This window comes from Osmerus mordax, chromosome 15 (genome assembly GCF_038355195.1).
Source record: "Osmerus mordax isolate fOsmMor3 chromosome 15, fOsmMor3.pri, whole genome shotgun sequence".
NCBI classification, from domain to species: Eukaryota; Metazoa; Chordata; class Actinopteri; order Osmeriformes; family Osmeridae; genus Osmerus; species Osmerus mordax.
Window position 1 is genome coordinate 12,515,875 of NC_090064.1, and position 12,239 is coordinate 12,528,113.

The 12,239-nt window shown below is 43.9% G+C and overlaps 1 protein-coding gene across 2 annotated transcripts in view; it reads right to left on the minus strand.

The window, feature by feature from the left end:
* Positions 1 to 12,239, minus strand: part of LOC136957387 (cadherin-7-like) — a 49,436-nt gene that overhangs the window by 16,306 nt on the left and 20,891 nt on the right. For both annotated transcript variants that reach the window (XM_067251274.1, XM_067251275.1), the window contains 4 exons: positions 5,776 to 5,943; positions 3,334 to 3,521; positions 1,966 to 2,219; positions 298 to 434 (listed from right to left, as the gene is read on the minus strand). In XM_067251274.1, coding sequence (XP_067107375.1) covers positions 298 to 434; positions 1,966 to 2,219; positions 3,334 to 3,521; positions 5,776 to 5,943 — 747 coding nt within the window. The remainder of the gene's footprint in view (positions 1 to 297; positions 435 to 1,965; positions 2,220 to 3,333; positions 3,522 to 5,775; positions 5,944 to 12,239) is intronic.

Consider the following 12,239-nt stretch of genomic DNA (forward strand, 5'->3'; position numbering starts at 1 on the left):
GCGACCTCCCCTCTCCCTCCCCCTCCAAATTAACATTCTCCAGCAGCCCCCGCATGACCCCCATGCCTGGGCGCACGCCTACCCGTATTAATGTAAGCACAGAGGTGGGGGGGGGGTGACAGAGGGACAGAGGGATGGGAGGATGGGACACTGAGTTGTCTGTATGACAGGATGAGGAGACTGGAATCATCCAGACCAGATGACACAGAGGAGTCACAAATTGACAACTGTGACTAGGGCCGAGGGCGAGAAGAGGTTCATGTATTGAAAAGGGCCGACAGATTGTTCTGGACTTACGGCTTTCCATTGCAAAGATGGTTATGTTGTGGACTGAGTTGACTTCTCTGTCCAGGAGTTTGGCAGTGCTAATGACCCCGCTGAGCGCGTCCACATTGAAGAACCGCTCCAAGTCTGTGTTCCTGTCTATTGAGTACCTGGAGAAGGATGGAGAGACACCATGTCAGCATCAAAACTGGGTTCTACCGTAGAATCATGAAGGGTTCCACAGAATACATAACCCTCGAAAAAACTAATGTCAATGTATTTGGAGTCGCAAGCAGAACCGCCTAATCAAACAAAGGTTCTATACAAAAAGGCACAACTAATAAGGGGTTATATATAAAAAATAAATAATGGTTCAACTGAAAGTAAGCCAGTGTTATCAGAGAACTTAAAGAACGTGTTCTTTTTTCTAAGAGTGTATGAAAAATGTGGCTTGAGCACAAAACTATTGATTTAATAATCCCAGAATCACCTTCTGAACAATATTTAGATCAATAATCCCTTTTATCCTTTAAAACATGAGCCAAATATACAATTTGGAGAACATTTTTGGATCCAGTTCATCAGCACCATTAGTGGATTGTATTAACATGCACCATCATGGTTTATTCTCTATCATTTCTGATTCCTGCTAGTTTCTCGGGCTATTATCTCATCATCATCAAGTCCAGGTGCAACCTAATATTCAGTGTCATTATTTCATTTCAGATTAGCAGAATGTGTGTGGGTTGTCAGGGAAAAAACTTTTAATTGTGATGGAAACTGATCTACATCCACTTTTATAAGTTCCTGAATACAAAACAAACACCATTTAGGCACTGCGTGGCTCGCATTTCTGTGGAGAAAATGACATCTTCAATTTGCCTATATCCAAGGGGTATTATTCAATGTAATTTGACTCAGGGTTGCATATTAGTTCCACAATAATGTTAATTTCAACAGAAGTAAAGGCATGAACTGCAGAAGCTGATAGCAGGGAACGACAGGAAAAAGAAGCAATTTGCAACCACAATGGTGGAGTAATTTGATTTTCTGATTAAGATTATGAATAATCCGCACGGTCCAGGCGTGAATACAGCCCCAATATTCTTTCAATTAATGCATAATGGGCAAGAGTCTTGTGAAAGACACTCCACATATTGCCTCTTGGAGGGCTTGTTTTGTGGTTGAAATGCCAAAGCACAAGTTGTGAGTATTGACCCTCAGGAGGCTCTGTTCCTGTTGAAGATGGCATTTCACTTTTGCTCATGTTGCAGTGCTCAGAATACACACACCATCTGGCCTGGGTTCATGGCAGTCACCGAGGGATCTAGGGATCTGGGCTGTCTGTCTCGGTGTTTTGTAGATAACTCTAACTGCCATGGCGCTGTTAAACGAACAAATCCACTTATGGATGAAAAGAAAAGCCTGAATATAAGCAAATTAGCGTTCTGAGTAGTACTTCTCTAAGTGGTGGTGTCTTTTGTCAAGAGCACATAGTAGAAAAGTATATGTTGAAACACAGGGGGCTAGTATACAGGTAGAATGTTTTGCTTAGGCCACTATGCTGAAGGAAAGTCAACTGCCTCTAGATTGTTTGACAAAACATTAAGTCAGGCACTTCATATCAAAATAACAGTTACAACAGAGAGATGGTGCCTGTAATGGCGAGTTACTCCACAAGTCCTGAAGTACAGTGATTACCTGATGGCACTGTTGGAGTTGTCGGGGTCATGAGCAGACACTCTCCCGATGGATGTTCCCACTCTGGCATCCTCAGATACCACCATCTTGCTGAGTGGTGAGGAGAAGAGTGGTGGCTCATTCACATCTTCGACGATCACCTTGACGGTGGCGGTGTCACTAAATGGACCCGCGGTCAGGAAGTTGGTGTTGATGTGCCGGTTGGTGGCCTCGACACGGAGGGAGAAGCTGCTCTTTGTCTCGAAGTCTAATGGCTGCAAACGGCGTTGAGATGGGGGGGAAGAGAAAAGAGTCGCGTTTCTCTTCTCTCTTTTTTCCCTCAGCCACATGTAGAGTTTTAAGACAATAGAAGATTCTTCACCATATATAACCTTTTTGGATCCATTGTCTCTATATTGTTATACGCAAAGATCATTAAGGGGCCCATAAAAGCTCACAACTGTCCCTGGAGGAATATTTATACCTGATCAAATGAAAGCGTAAGGGAGGACATGATTGGCTCCCAAGCGATCCATTCACTGACTTCCCATTATGCTACCCACTGATTGGACAGTTCAGAGTGCAGCTTAATGGCACTATTTGCAGTAGACTGGAAGGACAATGTCATAAAAGCACGTCTGTGTGTTTAGCATTTTCGTGGTCTAGAGATGCACTCACACTTGAAAACAGAAAGAAAAATATATATGAACAAATAAGAATGATGTTGACTGTAGAATCCAAAGCTTCTAGGTAACCTTGACTTGCACATGATCAGAACCCACCAAAGACATCTTTCATCCAGACGTTTTTATATTGACTTACTGTGGTGGTGTGAAGGCAAACTATTGATTGCAAGAAAAGGCACATATTATTGTCAAAGGCATTTTTTGAGAAAGTGTTGACATAAAATGTTCATACGTATGTGTTTGGATTATTGGACTCTTGAATTTTGTGGCCAATGCAGAAGAACATTGTGACACATTCATTGTCTGAGACTAGCCTCTCTGTTTTAAAGTCAGGGACTAAGCAGCAGTTCAGTAAACACACAATAGATGCTATGTTTTCCCTGACAATAGTGTCAGATAGCTAACAATAGTCTCTCAACTGAGGAGAACAAAATGTCAAAACACTGAGAAGACCCGTCCAACCCTTTGAAAAACAAGAAGCAACAACAGAAAAACGTAAAATAAATAAATAAATAAAAATAAATTGATTACCAGCACCAGTAGAAATGATTGACTGGACACCACACATTCACACAGAATCAACGCAACTCCAGAAGTGTGTTGGTTCCTTTCTCAGTCCAGGGTGTGGCCCCTCGCTCGCCCACAGGAGACTGAAGAACTAGAGAGGAGGTGTGACAGATGTGGAAGGAAAAGGTGTTTGTACCCTGAGGAGAAGGATGACTCCTTCCTGGGTGTCCTCGTCCGTGGTGATGTTGAACAAGCCCGGGCCGTCGCCGTCCGTTATCTTGTAGTCCATCTCAGCATTACTGCCGATGTCTGCGTCCACCGCCTTGATCTTTGCCACCACGGACGCCACAGGGAGGGACTCCTGTACTGTGTACTGGTAGCTCTCTGAAGGAGAGGAGAGGAGAAAAAGAGATTAAAGTTACAGATTCATACACCTCAGCTATGTTCAGCAGCTCTCTCAGAATTCAGTGTTACATTGCCATACACACTTGGGGACAGATGTAAGTGACAAGAGCTGTATCTCTTCCAAAAGAACTAAACAGAAATGAGATTAATAATAAAAGTATATACAGTAAAAAATGTGTGAGACCTTCCATAATTCAATGACAACTGTAATTCAGCATCTTTTTAACAACCTTTTGAATCAGCTTTTAGTACAATTTAGTTTTAGTGACAATGGTATGCATTCACATCCAAATGAACACTATCTGAGCGCCCCTGAAAATTCTCGGAATAATATGAATATCCATGGAATATATTTTAGACCAAGAACAATACAAATCAATGATTCCAGAGTAATAATGTTTCATTGGATGAAATGTCCACTGTAAGATTCTATTAAACGCAACAAAAAAATGACCAAATGTTCCCACAGCTTTTGTCTGCACCTTCTGATGTTAAAGCCCTCTCATAAGAATAAAGGAATCATATTCATAATCATAATCTTCCCAATCATCATGGTGAAGCTCATTACTAGAATGTTCCGTGTTCCCCACCCCAGTAGATCCCTCCCTCGCCGTCTAAATGCTAATGAGCCTGACACTGTTTGCGTCCGTGTAATCTCTGTAATGGCTTTTTAATTCGCCGTGGAATAGCGGTTCCTTAAAAGACCCCCCGGACCCCACCCTACACCTCCCCCAAAAATTGCTTTCCAACCTCTATTTTCAACCTGTGCGCTTGTCTTCTTCCCCCCCAATTCCGTTCTCTCCCCCTTCACCCCCCCCCCCATGCCCTCACCCTTGTCTTTCCTTCTCTATCCTTTCATCCGAGAGATAGAAAGAGAAAAAGAGGGAGAGAAAGTGATATCGCCACTACAGTCTATCAGTTGAGATGCACTGTAATGCTCTATCGATTCTGACCTATAACCCCGTAAGGACGGTGGAGGGGGGGGGGGGAGAGAGATGCATCGGGGGCTGCACTCTTCTAAAGCCTCTTTCTTCCCAGCGTGATGGTGCTGGGTTAAAGCATCATTGACGACTTGTTGTGCGAAACGTTGAACCTGCCTCACCCCCCGGGGTCCTGCAAATTGACTTGACTTCAATGCAGTCCAGCGGTGAGTGCTGCAGGCAGGCAGGCAGACAGGCAAGGAAGGAGAGAGGGATGGAGAGAGAGAGGTAGGGAGGCAGGGAGACAGAAAGGCAGGTTGGGAAGGAGGGAGGATGCAGGGAGACAAGGAGGAAAGAAGATAGGTCTCGGAAGAAGCCAGATAGAAAGAGGCAGGAAGAGAGGCAGGAAGAGAGGCAGGGAGAGAGGCAGGGAGAGAGGCAGGGAGAGAGGCAGCAGCAGGTCAGTTGTTCAGTGAGGGCTATCAGTAGTAAAGCGATTATCATGGGAAGCACCTCGCCCCTTTGAATCCCCAAGCCAGCCCTGGAACCCATTAGCAGTCCGTGAAATAGGCTGATGACAAAAAAAGTAGCCTGATTGATCCTAGCTTATCCACCTGCACTGCTGCCACCCCTCTCTGACCATGAGAGGGGGCAAGGGGAAGATACTGTGGGGAGGGGGTGGGGATGTGGGTGGTTGGGCGATGAGGGAGGCGGGTGGGTGGGGGCAGAGGTGCATACACCCCTGGGTGACTGCATTGAAAGTCTACCCATGGAAAAAGTGCTGAAAACACTCCAGCAAATAGATAAGATTGGAAAAAGGTTGAAGGGTTGAAGGGAATATTACACATAGGGCACACTTCAAAGGATGAACTGTGTTTGAGGGGTGTCTTAGTCTTGCTCTAACGATACATGTGCTCCTCATACCATGTAGTGCATGTATGCTGTCTACTTCTTGTCAAAGCTTCCTGACAACCTCTTGTCAAGGTCAGTTAGAGTGAACAGTCAGATGAGGTCCACAGGAATCTGAGAAACCATAGTGACGGATAGACATATAGACAGGCAGACAGACATATGAACAGACAGACAGACAGACGAACAGACTTGCATGCACACACAGACAAACACATAGACCAAAGAGCTAATGGGGGGGAGAGTGAGAGAGAGAGAGAGAGAGAGAGAGAGAGAGAGAGAGAGAGAGAGAGAGAGAGAGAGAGAGAGAGAGAGAGAGAGACAGAGAGAGAGAGAGAGAGAGAGAGAGACAGCAAAAGGCCTAATGAGGAGAGAGGGTAATACTGTAAATGTCTGGATCTTACTGTGTGAGAAGCGTGGTGGGTTGTCATTGACATCTGTGAGTGTGACGGTGACGGAGGTCGTGCCCGACAGACCACCCATCTGCCCCACCATGTCCTTGGCCTGGATGACTAGAACATACTGGTCCCGGGTCTCACGATCCATGTTGGGCAGAGCTGTCCTGATTATGCCTGGAGAGAGAGAGAGATAACGAGAGAGAGAGATAACGACAGAGAGGGAAACAACGATAGAGAGAGAGAGAGAGAGACAGAGAGAGAGAGAGAGAGAGAGAGAGAGAAATCTTGTTAAGTTAGAGAGAAGTAAACACACACATTTACATGCACACACACACACACACACTTCTTTGATTGCTTTTGAAATAATATCCCAACTAATGAAAAGGAAATCAAAATGTTATCTCCCCAATTCAAAAGATGGCAATCAAAATAATCCCACTAAATTACTACAAAGCGTTTATGCAATAAATTGTCCTTATCCCTCTTGTGGAATTGCTGTTGCTTTCAGAGTTAATGGCTTACAACACATTTCTGTTTCATTCATTAAAAGCACTTATTGGGGAGTCCTGCAGAACATGAAGGATTACCCATTAAATAACTCACAATACAAATCAGAGTTCCTGTCGAAATGAATCACAGTTGTTTTTGCTCTATTTAACTTTTATCCTTTTTCAGAATCTTAGGAAAAATTGTATTGGACCCCAGTAAGGATTTCTGTGATTGAAGTTGTATGTACAGCTGTTTTGATCTTTAAGGTTTCCAGAATTACTATGTCTGAGATTATTTTCAATGGAAAAAGTCCAAAAGGAGCCATAAAAAACTATCATAATTGACCATCTGGCTGGTAAATAGGAATGTGACTAAAGTCATTATCAAAATGGGCAAAGTTGAATTTCTTTTCAGTAAAGACTTAGCAAAGATTTAGTATTTTTGGGTGTCTGAGTCCACAGAGCAAAATATGAGGACAACCAGATATATTACTTATATTACCAGATATACTTGTTGCACTTATTGGTTAGTTGTAGCTGATTTAACTACTTGTACTCGCTGTGAATTATATTATTGTTGCTTGCTTTCCTACAGGTACACTCTTGCACTTTTGAGGTTCATGTTGTTTAATTTGCAATTTGTTTAACTACATGCTCTTATGTTTCTTCCCATTGGCACTTATTTGCTTTTCACAATGTATGCTTCATGTTTTGGCTACCCGCAATGATTTGGATTGCATCTCGTTGTTTATGATCATTGACCTATGCACTTTTGTAAAGCTTTCTCCTGGAAATTGCTTTGGATAAAAGCGTTTGCTAAATGAATAAATTTAATCGTAACCAGGTAAGATATAGAGCATTTGGGTTGATTTGATGAAGGTTAATTTTCTTCTAAGACAATAAAGGTGAGTAGAGGAGTGTTGTATTATCCACAGCAGAAGGCTCATAGCCACTTCTGATGTTGGGATTTTGGTAGGTATGCTATGAATCATTTCCAAAAGATTATGTAATTTGGAGGAAAAAAAATCTGAAAAGGCATATTTATTCAGACCTCTGATGGTCGTATCCTAAAATGGACCAACTCATTTGCAGTTCAAAAGGAAATACCCTGAAAATGCAACACTTTCACAAGGTTTTGTAATTGAAACAAACTGGATACCCTGAAAGAAGGACAAATAAATCTCTTAAATGAGGTCTAAATGCTTGAAGAGGAACAAGGAGCCAAAGTACCTGGTTATCTTGACAAGAGACCTGTGTTGTGCTAGCAAAATAAACCATCCTATTAAGTGTTTCATTTTCTCTCTCTGTCTGTCTTTATCAATACCATTAAAGCCCTCAAGCTGAAAAGTGTTATTGGCCAGCCTAACTAAATCGTTCAATTAGAGAAATTAGAGCGAGCTGTCCGCCTTTTTTATCCAAGGCCTTTGTCACATGCCAGCTACTGGATAACAACTGTCAATAAAGCAGTGTTGTCGCTGTCCTCAAAAGCGTGTCATTTCCATATGGCTGAAGCTAATAAACAGCAAGGGGGCTGAGATGCAGGGTGAAGGCTCAGCTGCCTGCGTACTGCTCTGCTTGCTCTTTCAGGACAAGGAGTCACAACATGTCAGGCCAGGAGTGGGGTTATTTTTAAAGCCAGCACCCTTCATGTGATTTATCAAAGCATCTGTCTACAGTAGGTCTGTGTGGATGTGCAGCTGCAGCCCTCAACTGCTGTAGCAGCCATCCTCTCCTTCCTTCCTTCCTTCCTTCCTTCCTTCCTTCCTTCCTTCCTTCCTTCCTTCCTTCCTTCCTTCCTTCCTTCCTTCCTTCCTTCCTTCCTTCCTTCATCCATCCTTCCTTCCTTCCTTCCTTCCTTCCTTCCATCCATCTATTCATCCCTTGTTTTTTGGGAGGGAGATGTTTCCTCCACAGAGCAACCTCGCAGCCAATTAAAGAGCATCAACAGTGTCGGCTGTTGTGACACCTGTGAACCCTGTTTACTGACACGCATGAGAGAGCATGCTTCAACTCTTCACTCCAACTGAGGTTCCTCAATCCCGGTAAGGTACAAAATGAACACAGCTTTATCTCCTTTCAACTTCACACAGCATCACCATAGGGACAAAAACAAGAGAGTGAAAGAGAGGTTGAAAGAGCAGTCTTTTAAAAATTCGGGTAAAGGCTGCCAGAGAAAAGTTGCCTAATGGTTGGTATTTAAACAACAACAACTCCAGCAACTAAACAGGCTCAAACTTGAGATCAAGCCAGCAGAAGAGTTGTTGAGGGTGTGCATCCGGCAGTGAGAGAGAGACAAATGAATGATCCCACTAACCAAAGATGGGCTTCACATACAATTGATATACTTATTTAATATCAGCTCTGTGCGTTAGGAGCCTGGGAGATATTGTCTTGTTTAATGATGCCATGAATCCTGATTCCGGCGCCGAAGAAAAAAAGAAAAGAAGGAAAGAAAGAAAAAGAAAAAAAACGGCAATGTGTTTTCTCCCCCGCCTGGCCAGAAGCACACATATTTCTCACAGAGAGACATGGCTAATCCGTGCGGCTATGTTCTCAGGGCTGTTGTTTGTCTGCTGGGTGCCTGGCCCCCCTCTGCTCTCTATCTCTGTACCCCGCGCCTCGCTGGTGTCATTCCTGGGGAGAGCCGATGATTAAAATCCTTCTGTTGCCAGTGCGGCACGGCCCCGCGCCGCGCCGCAACTCCCGGTGCCTCCGGTGCGAGGGAGGCAGACGCGCCGTAGCCGCGCATTTATCTAGCTGTCTCCCCGACGCTGGCGGCAGACGAGTGGGCCACGCTCCCTGCTAAAGCCTACATCCCTGACATTTGTCTTTGGAAGAGGAAATAAAAGTGTGTGTGTCGGGATATGGGGGTGGGGGGTGGGGGGGCTTTGGAGAAATCCCCTGGCTGTTATGTCCAGGCAGCTGTACGAGAGGTAGTAGAGAGGGGAGATGGACACTTAAACAAGAGCAGTGTGTTTTCCTGAACCTCCAGGTGGCCCACTTAAATAGAACAAGATCCTGTGGTACCGTGGAAACAGACCATATGGAAAGAAATAACTGGCACCTGGTAGTTTGTATTGAATGCCAAGATGACCTGTCTTTCAAATACAGCCAATTTTTGGAACTTCTTAATTGTAACCTGCCGAGCTAACTTGGGAAGTTTCAGACTTGGCTGTGCTACACTTGCCTCGAAGGAGTTCCCTCTCTCCAGGGCTAGCTACTGTTGCATAAATATATGAAAAAGGTACAAAGTGGAGTAGTGAAGTGTGCCATCTCAACTGACCTGAAGGATTCATGTGATAATGAAAGGAGCTAATACAGCCATCCTACAATTCGAAAGCATATCAAACAACCCAGTGGCGTTCCAAATTTCAGTCTGATTAGGGCCTCAGACACAGAGCAGAGCAGTGTACCAGTCTGGAGGGTGTTAGGTCATCTTCCTATCTGCCCACTGCTGCAGTGTCTCCCAGTCACTGGAGCGTGCAGAGGCAGGATCCAGTCTAGGGACGAGGCGCTCAGCTCCAAAGAGTGGCGTTCAAGCAAAAAAAAAAACTGATTTGAACAGATTAGACGACACCCCACCGTAAAGCTCTCTAAAGGCCATGCCAATATCTTAATCAGAATGGGATTACAGGTGTCCACACCGTCCCCTGGCTTGATACACAATGAGCTGACGGAGCACCTGGAAAATAGACCCGATTTGGCCTTTTCATTTATTTGAGCGTGTTTTTATCTTTAATTAAATGATCTCCTTTCTAGTGACAGGCAGACAGACGAGATGAGGCTGGATCTAGAAAGGCTGTCATCTCAGTAGTGCCGTGTACGTCACATGGAGACACACGCAGTCTCCGTCTTAAATAACCCCTCAAAACATCATTAATCCTCACTCGGGCATCAGGCTTTTTTTGCTCCCGCTCATCATTTGGGACGTGCAGTGTCTGTGGAAAGGTAGGCATTTCTATCCAGGCTGATATGCTTCACTGGGCATATCTGCCTCAAAATTGTGTTTGTGTGTATGTGTGTGTGTGTGCCTCTGAGTGTGTGTCATGACACACACCGTTTCATTCTTCAGTGTTTTTCATCAATTATCAAGCAGCGACCAGTGCGTACATTGTAATTTCACCTTTTGCCACTAATGTGGGCTTCTGTTGCACGAGTTCCCGCATCGCAAAATGGAGGCAAACAAGGTTACTAAGGGCAACCTGTGTATTTTGTTCACAACATTATTCATTACGTTTACCGCCTGGAAGTTATTGGAGCTATTTGGGATTAAGCATCCATCCCAAGGGCACCTTGCGGATTCAATTTGGGATTAAGAAACCCAGTAAAGAGACTTGCTGGACCAATGTGAGACAGGGTGCCACCCACACACCCACACACCCAAACTCCAGGTCTCACGTCCAGCTCCCTGCCCACTACTTTTCAATCACTTAACTGACCGTGCGGTATGGTAGTGAGTCTCTCCTCGATATTCCAATGTGGAATATCGAGGATCATGGGAAGATAAGCGTAGCACAAAGTACATTGGTTATGTACTCCTTCCATTTAAAAGGACAAATAAATTATCCAATGGTTTGACTGTTAGAATTCTCATTCTTCTCATAGCACCTTTCAATTGATTGGAAACATGAGGCGGGTCAGATAGCTGCGCGGTCAGGGAGTCGGGCTATTAATCAGAAGGTTGCTGGTTCGGTTCCCCGCCCGTGCAAAATGACGTTGTGTCCTTGGGCAAGGCACTTCACCCTACTTGCCTCGGGGGGGACATTCCCCCCCGAGGGACTTACTTACTGTAAGTCGCTCTGGATAAGAGCGTCTGCTAAATGACTAAAATGTAAATGTAAAATGTAAACATAAAAAGGGTATGCTTACTAAACGTGCATTACTAATAACAAGCACAGGTTGAGCACTTAAGCTGTAATCATTTATTGAATCCTACTCAGCTAATAAAATGAAAAGTATGTGAAGAGCTTCCTTGAAGAGAAGTTCCTTGAAGCATTCATCAGTTAGTGTAGCCACTCTGGGAGAGTAATGGGTCTTTGTGAGGAAGACATGCTGGTGAAACATCACTTAACATGAACATACACCTTCACTCCAGCTGGTATAGACGTCAAGGGGTTTCACTTGAGGGTCATTGCTGAGCTAAATTGATATATGTTACTTAGATAAAGATCATTGAAAAGAACCATTAAAGTGTTCAAATCAGTATAATGAATGGCCTCACAGCAGGCCGTATGACGAAACAGTCCCTAACTACGATATTCTGCTATCAACTAATGTGTTTGCAAGTCAAAGAATCAACAGAATGGGAAGGCCACCTACAATAGCATATAGAACTATGTAATTATAATAGTGACTCATGAGCTAATGGAAAACTTAAGCTAATTACAAGAAGTGGTTTTACTTTAATAAGGTTTCACTTCATTATTATGAGTCAGTCATAAGCCTTTCTTCAAATACAGTTAAAAGTTTTCTCTGACTAGTATCTGTTATTCTAAAAGTAGACCTAGCCTTTAAACTTCAGGCCCAAACACAAAACAAAATAACACTTTACCTTTGTCTATGCCATGTAACTATGCTGCGTACTGGACAGGAACACAAGTTAATTACATAGTAATACAGTGCACTTGATATAAAGCATTAAAAGCTTATTAAAAGTGTTTAGTGCATGAGAACTCATCTGCAGGTGAGTAATAATAATCTCAAGGATTCACTCAACAAGAGGTCCGTGTAGCAATGATGGTTCATCAATGCTGCAACACAGTAATTGTCTTAGTGGCGGAACAGTTGTTATACAACCCCAGCATGCGGTCAGATCTCTGGTGTGTGAGGTGCCAAATATTATGGGATGGCCCATATTTTCATAGTTTTCTTCTCAGAGTGCTTTGCATGAGGCAGACAAGCCGCAGCGGGACAGTGGCTAATGAGCCAGGGAGGAAGATATAGGGGGGGGGGGAGGACAACAGCTGTACACACCAGCATACA